The 24,279-nt window shown below is 46.8% G+C and overlaps 1 protein-coding gene and 1 long non-coding RNA gene across 5 annotated transcripts in view; one reads left to right on the plus strand and one right to left on the minus strand.

Annotated features, from left to right (window-relative positions):
- The window catches only part of ROCK2 (Rho associated coiled-coil containing protein kinase 2), a 73,122-nt gene that overhangs the window by 12,402 nt on the left and 36,441 nt on the right, over positions 1 to 24,279 (minus strand). For all 4 annotated transcript variants that reach the window (XM_085854451.1, XM_085854453.1, XM_085854452.1 and 1 more), the window contains 12 exons: positions 12,473 to 12,657; positions 11,977 to 12,046; positions 11,673 to 11,776; positions 11,328 to 11,514; positions 10,818 to 10,911; positions 10,583 to 10,677; positions 10,172 to 10,360; positions 9,751 to 9,910; positions 9,323 to 9,393; positions 8,819 to 8,907; positions 7,780 to 7,858; positions 7,130 to 7,403 (listed from right to left, as the gene is read on the minus strand). In XM_085854451.1, the coding sequence (XP_085710577.1) occupies positions 7,130 to 7,403; positions 7,780 to 7,858; positions 8,819 to 8,907; positions 9,323 to 9,393; positions 9,751 to 9,910; positions 10,172 to 10,360; positions 10,583 to 10,677; positions 10,818 to 10,911; positions 11,328 to 11,514; positions 11,673 to 11,776; positions 11,977 to 12,046; positions 12,473 to 12,657 (1,597 nt within the window). The remainder of the gene's footprint in view (positions 1 to 7,129; positions 7,404 to 7,779; positions 7,859 to 8,818; positions 8,908 to 9,322; positions 9,394 to 9,750; positions 9,911 to 10,171; positions 10,361 to 10,582; positions 10,678 to 10,817; positions 10,912 to 11,327; positions 11,515 to 11,672; positions 11,777 to 11,976; positions 12,047 to 12,472; positions 12,658 to 24,279) is intronic.
- Positions 14,439 to 23,969, plus strand: LOC147013020 (uncharacterized). The gene is made up of 2 exons (XR_015051155.1): positions 14,439 to 15,398; positions 22,941 to 23,969. It is a non-coding gene; the product is annotated as an uncharacterized LOC147013020 (long non-coding RNA).

The following is a 24,279-nucleotide window of genomic DNA, read 5'->3' on the forward strand; positions in this document are numbered from 1 at the left end:
TGTGTGAGAAGATGCGAGTTGAGAAGGAAACATGTTGAGTGAGTGAGGGCCAGCAGGCCTGTGTGTATGGAGCGAATGTGTTATGCATGGTGCGATGAGTGATTTGGTGAGGAGTGATTCCCACCCAAGGGACCCCAGGGTCAGTGTAAAGTGAGTTAGTGGGTTAGTCAAATTGACAAAATGGAGGTCGTTTTGCTGATGGTGCGAATGTAGGCTTGAAACCCATTTGGAGGGGTGCAGGAGCCCTGCTGACGGGCTGGGAGCGTGGCTGCGAACGATGAGTATCGCTTAGTGGGTACCCCGGGCACCGGGCTAGTCGGCCGTGGTAGGCCAAGGGCCGGGATAGCGTAGTGGGCACGGATGAGCCCGCATGATGCGGGTCCCGGGGTGCCATTGGCCGCGTGGGCAGTGCATTGGGCATGGGCATCCGGGGAAGGGGCCCGGGGCGCCAGCCTGCCACATGAGCATTGAGGGGGAGTAGCCAAGGAGGGCACTATGCTGGTTTTAGGGAGCTGGTAGGCTCGGAGGCAGTTGCAGGGCCCGAGGGTGCCATTGTTGAAGAATCGGCAGAGGGTAGTTCCTGCCAAGGGAGCCACGCGTCGCAGCCACGAAACCGTGTGAGGGCACGAGGGAAACTCGAGGGCATGGCCCAAAATTGTGAGGACACCAACACAGGCGATGGGAATCTTGGTTGGTAGAACCAGTAGATTAAGCGAGAGGCACTTTTGGAAAGCCCCGGGGTAGTTTAGGAGTAATAATTGTGAGGGGAGATAGAGAGATGTACCTCTCCGCACCATCCATCCCTTCGCTCTCGTTGTGGGCCGATGGATTCACCGTGGTAAGGAGATCGCTGAGATCTGAGGAGGCCATTCTTAGGCTTTGTTGGGCCTCGACACAGGACATTAGCTCTCCGTTATTCCCCTCCAGGAAGGGAACATAGGGGTTGGGAGTAGGCTTGGACAGGATAGGTTAGCTGGACAGAGACAATAAAGGGGGTTAGGGAGACGAATTATAATGGGGAAAATAAAAATAAAATAAAACAAAAAAATAAGTTGGGGCTAAATTTGGATTTTTGGCAAACTAAGGGAGTGGGTATGAACAGAGACAGGCAAAGGCGATAGGTTGGGAGGGAGACAGTAGGGTAGGTCCGAGCCCGCCTTCCGAGTGGCCAGCACCACCGCACTCTCTCCACGAACCACCAGGCCGCCCGACAAGGCCTGTGCCGGCCAGCTTCACTTGCCGGGCTGATTTTGCTACAAGGCCTGTGCCAGCCAGCTTTACCTGCCGGCCTGTTTTTGCTACAAGGCCATTGCCTACCAGCTTCACCTGCCGGCCTGTTTTTACTACAAGGCCTGTGCCGGTCAGCTTCACCTGCCGGCCTGTTTTTGCTACAACGGCCTGTGCCAGCCTTGCCTGCCTTAACCTTGACCCCATGCCTGCTAGCCCTTGTTGCATTTTCCCCATTTCTCCACCACCATGTGCGCCAGGATCATCGCGCAAGTTGCAGGGACTGCCCTGTAGGCAGCCGCACCACAGGACTGCATTGAGCAGCCCGTGCACCGTGTATCCATCCAACCATCCGCTCATTCGCTTGTGTTTGCTTGCGTCAGCACCATCCAGTGTTCTGCAGGGACTGCCTTGCAGGCAGCCGCACACGGGGACTGCATTGGTGCAGCCCGTGCACCGTTTGTGTTCACTGTTCAATGCGCTCATTCCAAGGGGGAGGCCTCGGACTGCATTGGTGCAGCCGGCCATATTCCCTGTCACCTGCATTTGTTTCATGAGCCAGAGATTGCGTGTGAGCAGCCTGGCTCCCTGCTTGAAGAATGGCCTGTAGGATGCCGCATAGCCGCCGGGTTGGGGTGAGTTGCCTTCAGCAGCTGAAGACATAAAAAAGGTTTTGTGACAGACAACGGGGCCTTTTGAACAGGCCCCGAAGACATCCGACCTTCAGCTGCGGGGGCGCTCACCCTCAAAATACCGCTGACATTGCTATGTGCCCTTTTTCCCCCACAGAGTCCATCAGTCCCGGGCCATGGTTTAATGTCCAATGTATAAGTTAAGGTTAAGGTAAATTGTAAATGAGTAGCTTCCCCCTGCATGTTTGTCATCGCGCCGGCAATTTATCTAAGTCGTCTGCGTGAGCGGGTTTGTTTAGTTAGTGACTCAGCCCGTAGGTTATTTATTTTTGGGACACGAATACACTAAATGTTGCACTCAGGGATCCGAAGATAAAATGTACTAGGGGAACTTACACATGATGGCACACGAAAATTCGACGACTCGGGACAAGTCTGTAAAAAGGGGAGGGAGTAGTGTTACGGCTGTGGAAATTTGCAGAACACCATATCGGTCCTTAGTTCAGTTATTCCAGTAAGTCTGTGTTCAGATAGATTTCCCCACCGTTGTCTAATGGGATTTTATTCGTGTGATCAGGGCTGTGATCTTTGAGTTAGCCGTTTTTCTTTTACTGTCGGGATTTTGGACCAACCGCTTCACAACCACCACCTCCACCACCAACATCGCTCTCATCAACCGCTTCACAACAACCACCACCACGTTGCCACCTCAGCAGGGTTGCGAGAAGCCTGACATTCGTCGGGAGAGAACGGACGACGGCCTCACCCTTCCCCCCCCCCAACGAAAACACGTGCGGAAGAGACGCGGGGAGGAAGTTATCACACCAAAAGAGCCGAGTCGAACTCTCCTGGAATTTTCCCCCGTGCGCCGAGAAAGGGGGGGGGGGCGAGGCACTGTGGTTATAAAAGAGCGCGCTGAATGCGCGGTCGAGGTTTGCAGGTCGTGGTCGCGCTCTGTGTCGGTCTCTCTCATTCGCGGTCGCTTTCAGAGTCGTCGGCTGCTGGAGGTTGTGGAGTACGGAGGTGTGTGGAAAGGAGAGAAGGGTGTCGTATCGGAGTGGTGGGCAGTGAGTGGAGCCGTGGTAGGGCCCTGGAGAGAGCAGAGCGCAGCGGAGCCAAGGCGCGCAGCCTGCCGAGCCGTGCGTTACCGTGGGTCGTGGAGACAGGACGTCGCGGGTCGCCCCAGCGAGGTGAAGGTAGCCAGTCCGGTCTCGCGGGGCCTTTGCAGTCCACACGGCTCCGTGTTATGAAGACCCCAAGGGGACCAGTCTACCCCTTGTCTGTCCTGGGGTTTTTCCTTGTTTTTGAATGAACGTTGTGGCGCCATGTCCGTAAGTAGAACTGTCGATAAGTGACTGTACATAATAGATAGATGGTCGTAGTTCTTGTCTTGCTCGTGTTTTGTCCCTTACCCGCATTTGCTTTACATAACTGCATGCATGTTTTGCATTGAGTGCATACATGATTGCATACGTGCATTGATTGATACATGACTGCATATCTGTTGTGTGTGAAATAAATGTGCTTGTTTAAATGTTAACCCGTTCGTTGTGTCTCTTTCCCTAATTGAACTGCCATATTGCACTCGGGATATAGTTCGTTTTTGAATAGCCGGTAAAGTGATCGGGTCCAATGGGGCTCGCGATAATACCCCGCTCGGTTATCCCAAAACGAAGCGAGCTGCTTAAGTGGCTCGTTTCCCAGCGGCCCCGTTGAGGTACAGACTCTCGGTAGTCTGCCCGCGCGAATAATTAGGTATATAGACACTTCGGCGATTGACCCTGTCGCACGCGGGTAGGATATTGACTAGGCTGTGGTGTGCTTAAAAACACACCCGTGGCTGGTTTCCGGCGTTGATCCGGAAAGCCACGACTGGATTGTCCGTTCGGTGGGCGAAGGGGCCGCTATTAGTTAAACATGGTCGTTCGCACGCCGGCAGGCGAGAATCTACAACAACAACATATATATATATATATATATATATATATATATATATATATATATATATATATATATATATATATATATATATATATATACACATATATATATATATATATATATATATATATATATATATATATATATATATATATATATATATATATATATATATATATATATATATATATATATAAACACATGTCATGATATCTCAAAAAGTTGTGGATGACATGACAAATCTAGGTGGATTTGGGTTGGTTTGGTGACAAGAACAATCAAATTTGATTTTGGTTCAGATCCAGCCTATCAATGGGATACAAAACATAAACTGTTCAGCCTGGCAGAGTTGAGCGCTCTTCCGAGTGCCGTTCTACTTTGTTGCGTTTTGCCAAGTGTCACTCTCTGAGTGATTTTTCATTTATTTTATTTTATTCATCTATTAACAAAATTTAATGAGTGTGTTTTTGTGTGTCATGGTTTTTGTGGAGTTCTACTGGCGCTACCTGATGTAGAATGTGATGCACGGAAATGATAGTCATGATCTCCTGAGTTGATTCGGTGAATTAACTACAAATAATCTGGAAGAATTCCGAAACTATAAACACACGCCATGTTAAAATGTATCGAGAAGCTTTCTGGGTCATTCAGCGGCATGACATTCCAGTTACAAAATAAACTAGAAAGCATCTCACAATGCAAAGCCCATCTGTGTGTGCTTTGTACTCGAACTAAACTTGACGAAAACAACTGTTAAAAATAAATAAATATGTACATTTTATTAATTTGTGTTTTCCACAATCTCATAATAAAGGTTTGTTGAAGATTTGATGACAAAAGTTCGATTGGTAAAAATGTTACGGCCTGGACATACACACTGACTCTCAATGGTAAATAAACATTTACGGCTGGTCTACCACTTCACCGATGACACAATCCTTACAATCCTTTATTCCCCATTGGGAATAAAGGATTGGGAGTAGAATGAGATGTGCCAAGTTTCAAATTTTTCAGATCAATGGTTTCAGAGATAAAATGCTTTAATTTTTTGCATTTAACCATTCGTTAGTCTGCTGTGTCATTCAAACGTGGTTAGTCTGGTGGGGTGTATACACACCCCAATGCGAAAATGCATATAATGTTACTATATTTAAAAAATGTAAAAAAAATGTGGGGTGCCAAAACACCCCATGAGACTAACGAAGGGTTAATCCAAGATGGCTGGCATACCACATGACCAATGCATCACAATTGTCATTAAAATATTCTCCATTGATGGAGGGTTCGGGGTCACTCCTCCCCTGGAAATTTGTCAGACAAGTGGTTGTTGAGGGGAAAAAAAAGAAGAAAAAAAAAAAGAGTTGTGTGCGGGGGACAGGCTAATAACAAAGAACGATAACATTGTAACAAAGCATATATCAATTAATACTAATAATATTTACAACAATAATAATAGGAGCATTATTTTAGCAATAGTAATCTCAAACATATAATTCACACTGGCCCAAGCACATGTGGGCTTGGTGAAAGGCAAGCTAAAGCTCAAGCAGTATGACATGCAGGTTTGCAACAAGGTCATGAAGACCAATGAAAATTTGGTCCAACAGACCAACAGGCCCAGGAGTTAACAAATAAGCATGAGAAAGTTGAAAGTTCCTAGACATGCCAGTAAATAGCGAAACAGTATGCATGTAAATTGTGTGATCACCTCGTCTTCGTTCGTATGCAGCACAAGGGTGTGGGGTAGCATCATTGGCTGAGGGCGCGGCTATGCCACTGATGCAACTCCCTCTGATGGTTAGGGCAGGAATTTGTAATTTGTTCATGGCGCCGGCAATAGCTTGCCTACTCTTTGCGAAGGACACCATGGGATCTTTACTGTCTACCAACAAATGCTGGCAGATGGGATGCCCAATTCAACGTCCATCCAAGGGATGGCACACACATTGATGAATCACCCTGCTTGTGAAACACCGAGATGGCAGTTTGGAGTTGAGTCGGGATGCAAACCCAAGCGAAACAGCTTAGAGGTGAGTATACGTACGTCTCGGCCATACTGTCAGCTTATTGTGATCAGGTAAACATTTTATTTTTTTTGTCTTCACTGTCGAGGCTCTTATGAGAGCCAAAACACAGAGAAACACACAACAAGGGGAACAGGAGACAAGAGGGGTGGGAGAAGGAAGGGAAAAATAGTGGGGAACAGAGACACAAGGAGATCTGTGGAAGGGAGAGGGATGGCGCAGGGTACAGAGGGTAAACAAGATGGACACGACAGGGACTTTCAGGAAGGAAAGCAGGGAATTTGAAGGAGGAGGGTTTATGGTGGGTTGGTGGAGGTAGAAAAGATCGTGGTTTTGGATGGGGGAAGAGTAGAGATGATGGCAAACAGATGTTTTGAAGACCTGAAGGGAAGAATGGGATTTTGTTCCAAAGGAGGGGGGGGGGGGAAGAGGAATGAAAGAGTGAAGGTGAGCAATGATTCTTGATTTTGGTAGTTTTACCAGAAGGAGGTTGCTGGCGGACCTTGAGCGCCCTGCGGAAATATAGGGGGGGGGACATATTTCAGACAGACCAGGAGGGGTGAGGCTGTAGAGGAGACAGTAGAAGACAGAAAGACCACCGACCTGCCTGCGGTGAGAAAGTGAGAGACCCAAAGACTCAGCCTTATCGTGGGAGATACCAATGATCGTAAATGCCTTGGTTTCCACAGCGTGAAGCCGAGAAAAGTGAGAGGCGGGATCACCAGCCCAAAGGGGAGAGCAGTACTCCGTCAGTCTGTGGACAAAAGCTTTGTATGTGGTCAGGAGCTCAGGTGTGCTGAGGAAGGACTTTGCACGACGGAGGATGCCCAGTCGGCGACTGGCTTTGAAGGCCAGCAAGGAAATGTGGCTTTCCCAGGAAAGATCATGGCAGACAGAGAGACCCAGAAGCTTGAATGAACGGACTTCTTCAAGAGGATTGTTGAGAAAGTAGATGGGTGTTTTTCCAGACAATCCTTTCGGCGAGACGTCGTGAGAGTGACATTTGTCAGGGTTGAAAGACATGTTCCAGGTGTTGGACCAGCTTGTGATTTTATCAAGATCTGTAGTGAGCGAAGAAGCTGCTGCTTGCCGGTCTGAGGGATGAGAGATGGTACGGCAGAGGGTGGAGTCATCAGCAAAGAGATAAAGAGGATTTTCCAGAGTCGGAGAGATCATTGATGAAAATGAACAGGGCCCAGATCTTGCTTAAAAGGTTACAAGCAAGGGTGACACAAACTCTGGGATGACCCTCATAGTCAAAGAAAAATAAAAACAAAAACAAAAAGCAACTACAGTACAATTTACCTTTGCAAGGTGCGATGATAAGCTCTGCACGGTCCAAGTGGTCTCGATGGCACTTGACGTGACACCGGCGGCACTCAAGTGCAGGCGGAGGCTTAAATACGTTCCACAGGGGCTTGGTGCAGGCCTCGCAATTGGTCGGGAAATGGTAGAGTGTTGGGATAAACTCGTGCCCCTTATAGGAACGGCAGCCATCCCGGTCACGTTCACTCAGCGCTAGCTGCTCAACGGTGACATCCTGGACTTTGCGGCTCTCCCCCTCATTCGCATACAAGATCTGTGTAGGAGAACACACCAAATGTGGTCTGGAAGGCATTGGCCTCATGGAATGTGCTTGCCAATATTTTTTATGGGATTTACCCGTTTGGAATTCCCATATGAACTCACAGCTCGTATGCTGTGATCGAGTTAAAATCCCATGCACTGTTCATTTGCCCATTGTATTCCAATGTTCTAATAATTCATATAAAGTAGATGGATGTCTCCTAATGCCTTTGCACTGCAAGTGACATGTACAAGCACCACCACTGGAATAACTAATGAATGAATGAATGAATGAATGAATACATTCATGATTTGCCTTATGAACCATCCAGGATGCACTGAAGGGAAAATAAGCATCATCCACCATTTGACACAAGGGTGAATTTCACCTGGAATATCTGGGGTATATCTTTGGCCTCAGCACGATATACGTCCCCTTGCGTCACTGGACGCACGTGAAAGAGCTTGCTGCACACAGGTAGAGAAAAGGAGATGCAAGGGCAGGAGAAGAAAAATCACTGCAAGACACCTCGTACCAACGCCACTATACTGTGCACGGAATGTCTAATACAGTAGTGTAAGAAAATTCACCAAAAGCACTAAACTCATTGCTACCAACCAAACCATAAAGCCCAACCATTACAAAAACCACATCAACTCTCACACTCTTCAAGAGATCTGGCCACAAACCCGTTTCTACCTCCATATGGCATATTTCGCAAAAAAAAAATTCAGGCAGACAAAGGGCTGACAAGATAGCGAAGAGGTATGCTCAGTTGCTTCTGGAGCAGTCTTGCCTCGGTTAGAATGCTGATCCAGCTATAAACTGTCGTGCTGGTGTTTAGCATGATGGGAGATTCATCGATGTGCGTGCACCCCTCGGGAGGGATGTTAAACCGGGTGTCGCGTCTGCCGGCATTCGTTGGTGGACGTTCACTTTCCCATGGTGTCCTTCATGAAACTTAGGTGAACCATCGCTGGCACCCTCCATAAATTCCATATTATTACACCCTCAGTCAAGTATTTTGCTTTGGAGTGGCGAACTGTCCAGGATTATAACCCAAGCCAAGAAACTGCTTTGCTTTAGCAGAAACAGCGCTCTGTTTCGAGCAAGGTACATGATGTGTGATGAGGCAGACTATACACAAGGATTGCACTCGCATTCGTGTGACAATGGATGAGCTGGCTCCAGCAGAGAGCATTTTGGACCTTCCCCTCTCTTTTTTTCCCCCCCGATGCACCAGCTCTTCATCGGCAAACCATTTTTACTTTGCCATCAGTAAAGGGATCTCAGCGTACTATCAGCTGGGTTCCATGTTCAGCCACACATCTCCACTGTACCATTAAAGTTGTTCTGAGTGCATTTCGCTTTCTATCAAGAAGTACCATCCAGAAACCCACGATTATTGAAAACAAGCGCATGCTCACTCAATGTCGAGCACCAGAGATGGGGTGGACTGTTCTCGCTCTTGTTCATCATTGTAAAACAGTATCTTCTTACTGCTAACCACCACGTACTGTTGGGAAGAGGAAGGAAGGAAGAGGTGGAACATTTTAAAATTTAAATTTAAAATTCAACAGAGATAGCTCCATTCATTGTTCACAACTGTAGGTACTCCTGGTTCAGGATCTTGCAGTCAAATATCAAAAAAAAGGTTCCCTGTAATATTGTATTCCAGTAACATTTGCAAAACACCCAGAAAAGGTTGTGAAAAAGTTGATAATTTTTATTTTGACTGCCACCAGCTGCACTACAATGTTGAATTGAACCGTTGACGATCTTGTGTTGCCTTTCATGTCTTGCGAGAAAGACATTTCCACCAAGGGACCGAGCAATACTGCCTGACATTGCTCGTTGAAAAAAAAGTTGAATGAACTGCTCAGGGTTTAATGAAATAACCAGGAAGCCCCCAATGATCACCTTGCACTCACCTGCTTCCTCCAGCCATGTCTCTTAATGTTGTTCCTATTTGGAACAGCCAGCCAACCTTCCAAACGAGACTCTGAGGATGTGTTACATGTAGGAGGGATGAGAAGATTACTCGAGTACTTTTAAATCAAAACAACAACATAGCACTTAACAACCAGATATAAAAAAATCCAACATTGTAAAAAATAAGTGACATTCAAAAGGTATGAACAAACACACACACACACACACACAAACGAGTCTTAAACTGGAGACAAGTCATGCACCATTAAAAAATTATCCCAACAAACCAGAAAAAAATATAAATATAAATAAATAAAAACAGGCAATGAGACCACCACTTGACATTTCATCATCAGCTTTGTTGAAGAGTCTGGCGGAAAGATGGCCATGCCGGGACACCCAGCCAAACAAACAAACAGATGCATACCAAGGTATCCATCAAGTGCATCTCCATCTCCATGGCCACTACCGATGCTGGCTGAGTCGTTTCCCGCTTGGAGCTGCAGGCGGAGCTGCTCGATGTCGCTGTCCTTGCTGAAAAGCGCCATCTGAAGCTCCGTGCGCTGTTGGCTGTCCTCCGCTATTTGCTGCCAAACAACATGGTACATATTACCGTCTAGGGGAGTTCACTCCCACTGGTACACATCCGGAAGACTACTGCTCACGTTAAGCATTCATACACAGTCTTCGTTAAGTCACAATGTAAAACATCAATGCAAGTGCAGATTAATATATGGATCACGTTACAGACAGGCATCTTCCATAAATGTGTGATGAACAAATTAAGAGGCCAGGCCAAAAAAAAAAAAATTACACCAAAAACTGAAACTTCCACATGTGTTTCTCACCGCTTGCATTTCGTCAAGATCCCGCTCGTACTTGGCGACCATCTGACCAAACTTTTCCCGTTCGTGATTCAGATCCAGCTGCAACTTGCGGTTTTCTTTCTCTTTACGTCGCAAATCCTGGCTGCTGGATCGACGACGGTCCAACCGCATGTCTTTTCGGTTCATGATCTCAGCAAGCTTGTTAACTGCCTGTGCGACAAACAAAGTCCCCAAATGGCCAAAAAGTCACGTTTCTGCGAAACAAAAAAAAAAAAAAATCTTCCTCCCTCAATAGGGCATATTAAACACAAGCGATGCAAGAAATCCAAGAAAATGTTAGGGTTTTATTGGGCCTTTGGTCATGGACCAATGATACACACTGGTGTTCTCTCAATATTTAGTCAGGTGGACTGCATTGGTGGTCTATCTTACCTGAGATTTCAGCACTCGCTCAGTCTGCAGCTGCTTCTCCAACTGGGCCTTCATCTGTATCGATTCATTATCGGATTCCCGTAACCGCTGCAGCTCTGCAACCGAAGACAATAAAACAAATATCACCAACCACCAAATTATGAGCATTTTTGTTGCTGCGACAAACTCCACCCATTCATCGCATTTGTTTTGTTGTTGATACAAATCTGTCCAAAATTTGGTTTTCATCGCTCACCATCCTGAATTATGTTGAGCTTATTCTCCAACTCTTCTTTCTCATTGGCCAACAAAGCCTTTTCTACGGACAGTACTCTGTACGCCTGCTCAATCTACAGAGGGGACATAAAACCACCAATGAACCTCAAACATTTCTACAAAAAAGCACTCGCCTACCGAAGTTAACCAGCAAGGCAACAAGATGCACTCATCCTAGCAACAAAGCCAAAAGGGCACAGAAGCTGCACCCTTCCAGGCAACCAAACTGCACAAAATCAAAGATCAAAACATTCCTGACTCTTGTACAAATATTAATAAAATATCTGTGGCTACACGTCTAACAATTATTTTTTTTTTTAATGAACCAAGTTGAAGGGAGGCAAATGGCCTGAGGTTTGAATGAGGATTTAAAACAAAAAGATTGAATAAAAATAAATAAATAAATAAAAAGCAATCGATCACTCGTCATGCAATACACTTTGAACAGCAGCTTGGCCCATTTTCATTTGGGGAGCTACAGAAGACCTACCGAGTTGTAGCTTGCATCCTTGGTGGAAATTTCGTGTTTATGCCGCCCAAGCATTTCTTTTATCTCCAACTCCTTCATGATCTTCTCCTTCTCCAGGTCCGAATACTGTTCCTCAGCGATGGAACGCGCCAACTGTTCAGAATCAGCTTTGGTCACCGTGATCTCAAGCTGTGCCAAAAGAGACTCTCTGTTGGGAGAGGATAGGAACCGAGGGAAGCAGTAAGTGACGGGTTAAGCGATGGCATGCAGTAGTGTAGCTTTGATGCTGGGAATCCACTACAAGACAAGCGAAAGTTGTGACGGACATTAATTAGTAGCCATCGGTCGGCTGTGAAGTGGACTGACCTGTCGTCTTGCTGTGCACGCAGGAGCAACTGCAGTTCCTTCGTGACCTTCATCTTCTCTTCACACTCTTCCTTAAGCTCACGCACTTGAGTCTTGTACAAGGTCTACGCAAGCAATGTGCGAATAAGAACGTGAATAGGTTGCCGAAATGTTTGTGATCATCTCGAGACAGGCAAACGAACGAGGTAGGAAGTGCAGATTTCATGGTGCAGTACAAAAGCACCATGGTTACAACACAAGCAATTATGGTATCACAGTTGTTTGTGAGCAGCATTGCCGTTCGACGTTGGGTGCATGTACCTACCGAGAAATACTGCTCAGTCTCCAGCTGATCTTTTAACTCTTGCATTAGTCCTTCAGTTTCGTGTCGTTCCCTAAACAGAAAACATAGTCCCATTGCACATATATCAGGTAGACAGTGTAATTGGGGGTAGAGGGACAACCTTTTGGATTCCATCATCCCACTGATGGGTATTTTTATTGAACTCAGGATTGATGTCATGGCCACAATAATGTTGGACAACACCCTAGATTTTGAAACCAGAATTATTGCTGGCATGTCCAGATGAGTGCGCAAGTATCATTGGATTGAATGATTCATCCATGCGAGGTGTGGACAATTTGACACGATATCACATGCAAAGGTACATAAACATTCTGCAGCACTCGTGAGCAACAATTAGTTTTCGGTGTCACGTAGTCTGACCTTGCAATGAAAAAATGATTTCCGAACTGGCACAGACATTGTGGAAAAACTCCATGACCATCATTCCCACCATGTTTGTGTGCCAAAGTCGTACTTGCGCAATTCCGTGAGCTGCCGCTCCAGGCCTTGTCGCTCAACCTGCAAGAGGTTTAGGCTGTGCTTGAGCTGTTTTTCTGATGCTTGCGTGCTGCCCAACTGTTGTCCCAAGGCTTTTGCTTCGCCTTGTGCTGTGAGGCGCCACTGAGCTTCATGCTCAGCTCGATGGATCTGTTCACGCACCTACATGCAGATGGCCAGTGTTTATTAAAGTTTGAAAATAAAGAATCACATTCCTTTATGGGAAAAGTTTTAGGACATACCATTATGGGCAGTAATTTTTCTTAAGCAAGCAAAAATTTAGAAAATTTGAAGTCCCTATCCCAACCTAGTATGCTCCATCCCATCCCCTCCCCTTACTCTCTGTCCTCTCCCACACTCCTCAAAACTCCTGTCTCTGTCCCATCATCCACCATTTCTGTTTTAATTCTCACAACTTAACAACCCTGCACCCTGCAATTGCATAAGTCATAAATATATGGCCTCTAATAAGAAATTAAAATAAAGTACAACAACAGTGAAGTCGATGGCACGCCATCGCAAATACCCATGCTTCCCACCGAAAGCACTGTTGAAAGACGGCAAAAATATCAAATTTTGAGTTCATAATTTCTCTCCATGTTTCGACCCCTGTGAGCCAAAGTCCCCATTTAGGGATGGGGCCCTGGAGCATGAACTGAGTGTCAAAACCCAAGAAACCCAAAAGTTATATATTTCATGGGTCTCCCAATGTTGATTGCATGTACAAATTTTCCTTTCAAAATGTTCCCATAATTGCATTTTTCGGCATTTGACCCCACCCCAAGGGGCATGGCCAAAATGATATTGCTCTTGCGCCTTCCTGCCATGTGGTGATAATAACTACCAAGTTTTATGAATTTGTGCCCAACCATTTAGGAGATAATGTGATGGACGGACTGAACGAATTACAATATCCCCGTGTTTTTTTTTTTCAAAAAGCAAGGGGAAAATTAATAGGAATTAACATATAAAACAAGAACAGCACTCTGACGTTGACAGATATGGCTCTGCCAACATTATTATTGAACACTTTTATATTAAAATAAATATGGCTGCTGAACCATGTGACCGATGACATCATCACTTCCCCCTCCCCCCATCCAATTTTTTTTTTCCTCCTGATCGGGTTAAGAGTTCGCCATATGCAATTATGTTATAACGAAGCCACCGATGACATCATCAAAAAAATACACATTTCCCACGGGGAGTACTTGACATGTGACAAGTTTAAATTTTTTCCATGGAGTGGTTTCAGAGATACAGGAGGTCCAAAGTTTTTCCATTTTTCTAAAAGGGCTGCCACAATATGTGATCTATGACATCATAATCATCATTAATACATTCTACATGAGTAGTCGCACCTATGGTGAAACTTTTGTGTCAATCGGATAAGCAGTTGCAAAGAAAACAGAGAAAACCGAGAAAATTATCACAGACAGATGGATGGACGGACAGACGGACAAATAACCCGAAAACATAATGCCTCTGTTGACTTTGTCAAGTTACAAAAATAGGACCACGTATCCCGAAGCTCACCTGCATCAGGAGCAAGTCACTCAAACCCTTCGCAGATCAACTTAGACCCTGATTTTTTTTTATGCCATGAAACTTTCATGCATCATGGGTGATTAAGGTGATAAAGTTTCATTGAAATTGTGTGTAGTTTTGGAGAAGAGAGCAAATACCTATTTTTGGAATAAAAACACCCCTGTAGTCCCTTTTAATGAGTGCAGATTTTGATGTGGTCGATACACTTTGGTACATCACAGGTGATGAAGGCTGTGGCCAAGTTTCATTGAAAGTGTGTGGGTGTAGTCTCTGAAAAGAGAGCAAATATCGAATTTTTTTTGGAGGGGGGGGGGCTAGACCGCCTTAATGAGCGCAGATTTTGATGTGGTCAATACACCTTCATTAGGCGTCATATATGAAGTTTATGGGTAAGTTTCATCAAAATCGTGTATTTGGTTCAAGCGACAATGACTGAAGTGTTTACGGACTGACTGACTCGCTCACTCACGGACATTGCTCAATCACACAAGCTCACAGGCCTAAAGTCCAGAAGAGCTAAAAATGCTTTATAAAAAGAGGATAAATGAAAAAAATAAAAACTAATAAAATGAAATATTAAATAAATAAATAGAAACGCTATTCAGTCAGACAAGCTCCACCCATCGAGCCCTCTGTTATGATGATGATATGCTAGGTGGTCATATTTGAGCCATAATTGAATAATCAATAGTCAATAGTTGTATATTAATCAGCTGTCAGGATTCAAACCTTGCTTTAAATGTATCATGCTGTTTTCACTATGTCTTTGATAACCCTTTATGGCTCTGCAGCTGCACAACAGCATGTCCTTGGGAAAACTGTGTATGCTGATATCCCACACATTCCTGTTCTTAGTCATCACCAGAGTTTTGCCTTTGCTATCAGCAGGTGCCAGTGTAGGGGTGTAGGAGTCTTAGAAAGTTATTAGTTTGCAAGATGAACTGTTGGGTTGCGAATCTGAGGATTGATTGATTCAACTTCCCTGAGGGCCCCTAGGGAGGGGGGAAAGAAGCCCACTGCCACATTTATTTCTTTATTTCTTTATCCCTTAGCACACACTTATAGTCCACACCCAGTTCTGCTTTTGTGTGATTATATAAACAACTGTTTTGAAGTAAGAATCTCAATGTGGTCCGGGGGCACCTGACTGAAGGGCCTTTGGGCTGCATTCCGCATGCGTAGTGCCATCTTCTGAAATAAATCGTATCATTCGAGAACCCTCATTCGACTCTGTCATTACTCGGCCGGGTGAAGAGTCATAACAATTGGCGACGAGGATGGGATTCGACTGATGCTGGCGGTGTGGACGGCGGGACTCCACTTGGTGTACAGCGATCGCAAGGGTTCAGCTAAAGGTACGTGGAAATTGCACGTATAGGGCACCTAAGACAGGGAGCCCAAGTTAGGTGAAAACTGTACACTTGGTGGGCAGTGCCCCGCTGGACGCAGCTCCAGGATCTGCTCGGATCAAGAACTGTAACGGTAAAACATATGAGGTGATTCGAATGCGGTTTGTTTGAAGGGCACAAAGAGGGCTGGCAGGCCGTATGTTAGAACCGGTAAGGGTCGAGGATAAAGGTATCCGTGTGAAATAAGGAGGAAACAGGTTGGAATCCTGTACCATAGAGAGGGAAGGTTAGAGGCCTTCATTGGGTTTGAGGCTATTAGGCGGCGGGTCGAAAGGGATCTCGGTCCCGGTGTAAAAGGAGAAACGATTTACAGCTATTAGGCGGCTGATCGAAAGGGATCTCGGTCCCGGTGTAAAAGGAGAAACGATTTACAGCTATTAGGCGGCTGATTGAAAGGGATTTCGGTTCTGGTGTAAAAGGAGAAACGATTTACAGCTATTAGGCGGTTGGTAAGATAAGAACAAAAGATGGGGAATAACTCTGCAAAGAACATAGAGTTACCCAAAGGAACAACACTTAAAGTTATCGGTGAAAGTGGAAAACACTGGAGAGCGTTTGCAGCGTGGCTAACGGAGTCACAAAGTGAGACAGGACGTAAGCGATTCGATTCAGAAGGAATCTTGAACCAACGGGGAAAAAAAACACAAAGTTAATGAGCCAGGAGAAGGGCTGTTTGTAGAAGTTACCTATTTGGATGTATTTGTGAATACAATGTGGTGGGGAAGGTTGAGTTTTGTGTTAGACGTAAGTTGAGTGTTCCAACCTGGAACTTGTTTGTGTGGAACAACTTGTATGTTTGTATGGAGATAATGATTGGTCGTCATCGTTAATGTGAAGACTTTGGACGAGGTGAATTGCGCACACCAAATCCGGAGGAAGGACGATGATGACCGATTCTGCACGTGTTGTTAATTCAGTGATGGGCAAATGTCATTTTGAGAGAGTGTGTGGGTGTGTGTGTGTGTGTGTGTGTGTGTGTGTGTGTGTGTGTCGGTGTGTGTGTCGGTGTGTGTGTCGGTGTGTGTGTCGGTGTGTGTGTCGGTGTGTGTGTCGGTGTGTGTGTCGGTGTGTGTGTCGGTGTGTGTGTGTGTGTGTGTGTGTGTGTGTGTGTGTGTGCGTGCGCGTGTGTGTCGGTGTGTGTGTGTGTGCGCGTGTGTGTGAACTCGATGGGGAATTGAATAATTAAAACCACTTCAGCAGACAGTTTGGGGATTATGTGTGAGAATTCCCTACAGTACTCGTGCTGTGGGATGTCAAATGGACCAACGTTCGGGTTTTCTCATGGTCCGATAAACTCTGTATGCTGTTTTGGCTTTGAACACTGTACGTGATACGTGATAAATGGATGGTCTCCATGGAGCATCATTTTGATTTCAAATTCAAATTCAGTTCTGTTTCCACTTTGCATGTTTCGTAAGGCTGATCGACGTTACGGGTTCGTTTTAACGTCAGTTTCAATTCTGTTTCATTGTTGGGGTCATTAAGCATGTTTTATACTTGATTTTCGTAAATCTGGGAAAAAAAACTTATTTTATGGGGTTTTGCGAGTCACGTGACGTGCCGTCGGATTTAACAGGCGCGACGAAAGCACGAAATCGTCCCGTCGAAGGACAGCTTAACGTGAGGGTTTACGAGATGGATTAGCACATTTTACAAGATGGGGACGCCCTTCTTAGGATTCTGTAAAAATTCCGATTTAAAACGAACGTATTTGAGATGTCGTCAAATATTTGTTACGTGAGTTTGATCGTAAAAACCAACGCGCTGATAAGACGTATTGCTCATGTGAGTGAGTGATGACGTAATCACGCATGGGCCCAGCGCGCTTTGTCAAACTTGAAAGTGCAATTAACACCCTGCTGTGAACGTGCCTGCTTGTCGGTGTGCTGTACTGAGATGGGAGATGCTTAGCAGGCAGACACGAAGCGGAGGGACAGTCGAGCCGGGCTGTGTTGCACGAGTGCGAGCGCGGGCGTACTGTGCCCGCGGCTCCCCTTTATTCCGTATTCGGTACACTCACGAGCCGGCCGACTCCAGCATTACTACGACGCCTCAGGCAGCGCGCACACCTCATATCCCTTGCCGACCCCCACGGCCACTCCTCCCATCATCACGCCCACCATGCATCATCACCATGCCCTTCTCCATAGGCCCGCAGACTCCACCACACTCCTCCCCCCTAAAAGTATGATTATTAAATGATCAGTATTATAAGAAGCATAGACAACACGAAGAACCACAGTACAATAATCATGCAAATAAAATGAAAACAGCGAAGTATAACAGCACATCACATCATATAATGCGTGGAAGCGAGCTACTGGAGAAGCACAGCCGCACTACGCAGCAAAACCGCCCCCAGGCAGACCTGAAACAGATAAACCTTTCGAGGCCGGACCCCCGCTGTCTGGAACCCGCGGCGCCACCGCCAGACCCAACCGACCTTGGTGGGGGCGCTGAACAGCACCCTTGGCTGGAAGCAACAAACACTCCCCAACCCCCACGCACCATAATCAGTTGAGATTCCACCGCATGGCCAAAACGGCCTTGAGCGCACCCAGAGAGCCACGCCCCAGGCGCCAGGCACGTCTGACCTCGCTGAAAGCAGAGGTGGGGGTAACGCCGACCAGCGCACGAGTCCCGGCTCCGAGTCGATCTCCGAGACCCACACGGCAGTTAGACGGTAGTAATTCCATTTAAACCACACTTCAACCATAAGCTCGTTATAAATCAATAGGAATAACATTTGAACCATTGCGAATTCATTTTTCCGTACAGCGCGCTTTTTTGATAAAATCCCAGCACATGATAAAGCAATTACCTGCGGTCGGGAGCAACTGGAGGCCAATAAACCTTCTTTATTCACCCCCACATCACATTGATCATAACACCAACTCCATTGACTGATCCCCACCAAATCCACTTTCACATGAGAACTGCTGGCATTTATTTCAACAACGTTAAACTGCATCACTAGAGCAAGGAAAAACATATATGCCCTGAACAACAATCCACAACCCACATCACGAGTCCGCTTCTTGGTTGTCGACTTGATGTTGCGACTCGCGACTCCCTTTAACGCCACGGGCGCACCGCCACCTGTTGAAGCTGCCTGAACCACACCGATGCGCATTGCCTCACGAACCCTGCCGAAGCGCGGGAACTCATCGCGAACGAAGCGCGGGAACTCATCGCGAGAGCTGATATGGCTCTCGCCGCTCCTGGAGCGCACATCATCGCCGCAGGCAGCAACGAACGGTGGCTCCCGCTGCATCGACGCGGCCCCCGCCGCCAGAGCCTCGCCCTCGGTACTCGATGAAGGTCTCGAAGAGAGCACTGGCACATCTGGAGGCACGAACCGGAACCCGTTCCAACCCAAAAGGGTCCGGCTCGCCGGCATCATCATGCCCCGGCTGCAGGCTGATCTCCAGGTCACTGGGGTCCTGCTGCGGTGCCCCTTCGCTCCCGGTGCGACCGTGCTGCGGTGCCCCTTCGCTCCCGGTGCGACCGTGCTGCGGTGCGCGCCCTCGTCCCACACCGCTAGGCGCCCGAGCACCCTGCGGCACTTGAGCCATCGCGCGGACTTGCGCGGTCACCGCGTGGCCTTCGGGATTAGCCGCCATGCTCCAGCTGGAGCTACTCATTACGTCTTGGCCAGCCATGGCGCGGACATCCGTGAGTGTCTGCTCGACAGATGAAACAGTCGCGACCGCCGAGTCGAATGTGATGTCGGTCAACCGTAGGATGGCTGCTCGCAGACCAGAAATAAAATGATCTCTGAGCCGTGCCGGACGCTCCTCTGTCGTGAATTTGCAAGGCACAGCCGAATGCGATGCGCGGCCAGCACGAGTGGACTCAATTCGACACCCGATCCGTGCCTCGCTCACTTCCCCCCCCTGCCACTGATCTTGTCATTTCCGGATCAATTGCAAGCAGGTTTCGACGCGGGACGGAAGGATCGCCTCGCACACCGCCATCTATGACCGCAACAATGGGCGATGACCCTCGGCCCACACACCGTAGACGACCTCGAGAGCCCAGACCGCCGTCCGAGTGATTGCATTGCCACGCTCGCCCACGACCCGCGCCGCAGACTGTGCGCATGGCCGTGCGTGCCTGGCCCATCGGGATGACCCCTAGACCATCTGCTGTGTCCCGACCATCGAGACCTCGGACATTCTCCAGAGCTTGCGCGACGTCCAATGCCGCGTTCGAGCTGAAACGCGTATCCTCGACAAAACGAACAGGAAAATGAACCAAACGAACGAACGTTGCCCACTCGACGTGGCCGAAGTCGATTCCGACGAAGGCGGACACGCGTACGTTTGCCATGCACCGACTCTTTGCCATGTTCGCGCTGGCGAGACCTTTGGCTCCATAGTTTGGAACCGCACGGGTCATTTGCCGCCCTTACACACGTCGATCCGAAGATCCTCGTCGCCAACTGTGCTGTACTGAGATGGGAGATGCTTAGCAGGCAGACACGAAGCGGAGGGACAGTCGAGCCGGGCTGTGTTGCACGAGTGCGAGCGCGGGCGTACTGTGCCCGCGGCTCCCCTTTATTCCGTATTCGGTACACTCACGAGCCGGCCGACTCCAGCATTACTACGACGCCTCAGGCAGCGCGCACACCTCATATCCCTTGCCGACCCCCACGGCCACTCCTCCCATCATCACGCCCACCATGCATCATCACCATGCCCTTCCCCATGGGCCCGCAGACTCCACCACAGTCGGAGCAATGTACGAGAATTTCTCGAGGCGGCTGATTTTGAATATGGTGGACAAACTAGATTTTAAAGAGATAGCTTTGTGGTAAAATTAATTAATAAGGACATTGACGTTTCAAAGGATCGCTCGATTTTTTTGTTTCGAGGCGAGTGCACGCGCTATCGGAACATGGAAGCGACAATGCTTTGAAACAAGGCTGTAATATATATGTTTGTTCCGGTTGTTGTTGTTGTTGTTGTTGTTGATGATTGGGCTTCGTGACCGGAAGAGGAAAAGAGAAAAAAAAAAAAGAGACGCGGAAGAGGCGCAGGACCGAGGGATTTAGGATGGATGGAAAGGGGGATTTAAATGCTTTGAACAAGGAACGGATTTTATTTAAAGTGGGTTTATCTTTTAGCCGCGTCTCGCATAGTGAACGCCGGCTCTAAGAGAGTTCCGTGTTGTTGTTGTTCTTCTTCTTCTTCTTCTTCTTCTTATTATTATTATTATTCTGGTAAAGACAAAATCTTTAGGACGTGGCTCTTGGACACATTTGTCCTTGTTTACATGTCAGACATCCAAGAACAAGGACGTTTGGTAGGCTACGCACTTATGAGGATAGCGGTGTTTTTGGGGAAAATTATGGACGGAGCTCGTGCTGTTTGAACACGCAGCCATCGTGGGCCTTGACAAGGGAGCGTTTCGATTCTCTGCCTGTCGGGGTCGAGCTGTTTGTCTGGAAGCGGACAGAAAAGCATGTCTGTTGTCTTTATATGAGCCTCTATCTGTCAGGATAAATTCATTGGATTTGGGAAGCATAAGCGGAATTAAAGGGATGTAGAGGAATGGTTGCTTAGCAACGACATCGATCTGGAAGGAATGGAATTGGCTTTGCACTGCACTCACTGTCTACTACGATGAAACAGGGCAGGATTATGAATACGTGGCCAAAGCACATAGAGATTACACCGTCAAACGCTCTCTGATGACAACCAACTGATGGATCGGGAAGGAAGGAGCGGCAGTGGAGGTGAAACAAGCCGCCAGAGAGCGCGAACTAATGAAGCACAGAGAAGGACTAACACCGCACATCTCAATGGCAGTTAGTAACAGACATAGTGCAGGGGAGTTAGGAAGAATGGTGAACAGATTGAGATGCGCCCCAGAACCACAAGATGGAGCAACGAACACCAGAACACTTTACAGGCCGTCAGACAAGGAGATGGATGGAAGGTATGCTTGCCTGATCAAAATCTACAGTAGTGTACAGTAAGGTCTCTGGCCTTCACATCCACTCACCACGCACCCAGAGCAACTTCCAGTCCTGCAAGCTCTAGTCATGGTGGGAGCCTCGTACGGAGGTATCATTTAAAAATAATCTTTTACACAAATACTTGTCATTATGTTGCAGTTGACTGCAGTGTTCAGTGCAGTGGCATGCTGTAAACCTTGTCGTAACGGAGAGAGTGACAGAACCTTTGACGACACAATATGCAACTCCTGGTACTCACACTACTCCTTTGTGGGGGGGACCTATCACTAGGCAACACACTAACACACTCAAGCCAAAGAAACCGTATACACCTCCGTGGCAAAGGGGGACACGGAAATGAACCAGTACCAACCCCACAGCGACATAGGAGGGGAGCGGCTGGAGAAAGAATGGAAGCAGGTGAATACGCAAGGTTGGGGAAAACATACAACCAAGAACTAGATAAGGTAAAGATATTTTCAAAGGAACCTGGCAAGACCGCACCACTCATTTCCAGAGGGCTGACAACCATCCAGCCACAGCAGCTCATAGAACTGTCTTGCGTCCAAGCCGAGGAAACATGATTTGATAGAACGAAACGAGGAAATAAAATAGATTCGATGGTCTTATGCTATGACAAAACCTGTTGGGAGGGGGGGGGGGACGTCAGAAAATGCAGAAAAGACAGAAGTGGCTTGGCAGAACAAAACGCAAGACAAAACCCAGCGGGGGCACTTTGCACAAATAGGATTCATATGGGGTCAACACGCATCTCTATTTACCCAAGTTCCATGGGCCCCTAAAGAACCCTTTTGGAGTATAGTTGTGAAATCTTGTGAAAATACAGTAACCTCCCGGAGAAGAACACATTTCACTTATAGGTGTTTTCACCTATAAGGCTTGAAGCTCTCACTAGCGATCGAGTGGAACGCAAGGAGGGTTACGCAGGGTGGAGATCTATATTTCATGACTGGGGAGACTGGTTACTGTGCCTGGTAGGGGCAGCAATCCTAATCATCATGGGAATCATTTTGGAGTATTTCTGATCAAACGTCTCATTTCCATTTGTCTAAAGAAATGCTGTGAAGCCTCACCCCTCACCCAGGCCATCATAATAATTAACAGCGAACTCATGGAGGAAGACCCCGAGGACCTCTGTATGGGGCCACAACCAGACCCGACCCCCACCAGCTGAGGAGCCAACAAGGTGTTCTGGCGGAGGGCGCCCTGGGGAAGACTCTTCCAGGTATTACTGATTACTCAACAAACTTTCAAGTGAAAAGGTAAGCCAAACATGGACTCACGCATCTCACTACACACAAAGATACAGGAAGTTGTAACAAGAAAGAAAGGAAATCTACAAGTAAAATGCTGATGGAGGTTTATGATAGATGTGGCAGTGTTTTGACGAGCACATGCATAATCGTGGAAAATGGACAATACCAGGTAGTGAAGGCATGTATGGAAAATACTTGTATGACCCTTATATGTAAATATGCATCTGATGAGACTCTTTTGTCTTCTAGCGCAAGTTGAGAAAGGAGCTTACACCATGCCTTGAGCGCTCACAGTGCTGCTCACCCATTATTACATTTGCATATTGTAAATATTATTGTTGTAATTAGTGTCGAGTATAATTGCCTAAATAATAATGTTGCTGTTAATATTGTATAGACTTGTAGTGCCTTTAATATTGTGTGGACTTAACATCAAATTTGTATATGACAACTTAATGGGAGACTTGTGGCAGTGGGCAAGACAAAAGGCAACAGAAGCTAACCTGAACCACCGGCAGTTGGGGACTTCTCATTTGGGGAATGTTGATGGCTATCCACGGCATTCGTAAATCCCGTTTGGCAGGCACGGGGGCCTAGGGGTAGCTGCTACAGGAACCAAATAGGGATCCACTCGGTTGGTGAGTATCAGGTATGGCTGGGTATGGTCAAATATGACCAAGGAGGGAACTGTTATGATGATGATATGCTAGGTGGTCATATTTGAGCCATAATTGAATAATCAATAGTCAATAGTTGTATATTAATCAGCTGTCAGGATTCAAACCTTGCTTTAAATGTATCATGCTGTTTTCACTATGTCTTTGATAACCCTTTATGGCTCTGCAGCTGCACAACAGCATGTCCTTGGGAAAACTGTGTATGCTGATATCCCACACATTCCTGTTCTTAGTCATCACCAGAGTTTTGCCTTTGCTATCAGCAGGTGCCAGTGTAGGGGTGTAGGAGTCTTAGAAAGTTATTAGTTTGCAAGATGAATTGTTGGGTTGTGAATCTGAGGATTGATTGATTCAACTTCCCTGAGGGCCCCTAGGGAGGGGGGAAAGAAGCCCACTGCCGCATTTATTTCTTTATTTCTTTATCCCTTAGCACACACTTATAGTCCACACCCAGTTCTGCTTTTGTGTGATTATATAAACAACTGTTTTGAAGTAAGAATCTCAATGTGGTCCGGGGGCACCTGACTGAAGGGCCTTTGGGCTGCATTCCGCATGCGTAGTGCCATCTTCTGAAATAAATCGTATCATTCGAGAACCCTCATTCGACTCTGTCATTACTCGGCCGGGTGAAGAGTCATAACACCCTCAACAGGAACAAGCAGCTAAATAATAAAAAGCCACGAAAGAAAAAAAAAAATTCACATTAGCATTGTACTGATGGAGGGTGGTCCCAGCTCAAGGATAATTTATGAATGATGTGTGAGAAACCATTTCAGCTCAACTTTGGTAAATTGCCAGGGCAAGTCAAAATTGGGAACATTCTCTGAAAGACAGGCGGAATTAACAATTCAGAATGGAGACATGCAGATTATTATCCCTACATTAACTAGCATCCGTTGAAGACAAAGTCT

This window comes from Eptatretus burgeri, chromosome 14 (assembly GCF_056783735.1).
Source record: "Eptatretus burgeri isolate ZD-2024b chromosome 14, Ebu_testis_v1, whole genome shotgun sequence".
In the NCBI taxonomy this organism is placed as follows: Eukaryota; Metazoa; Chordata; class Myxini; order Myxiniformes; family Myxinidae; genus Eptatretus; species Eptatretus burgeri.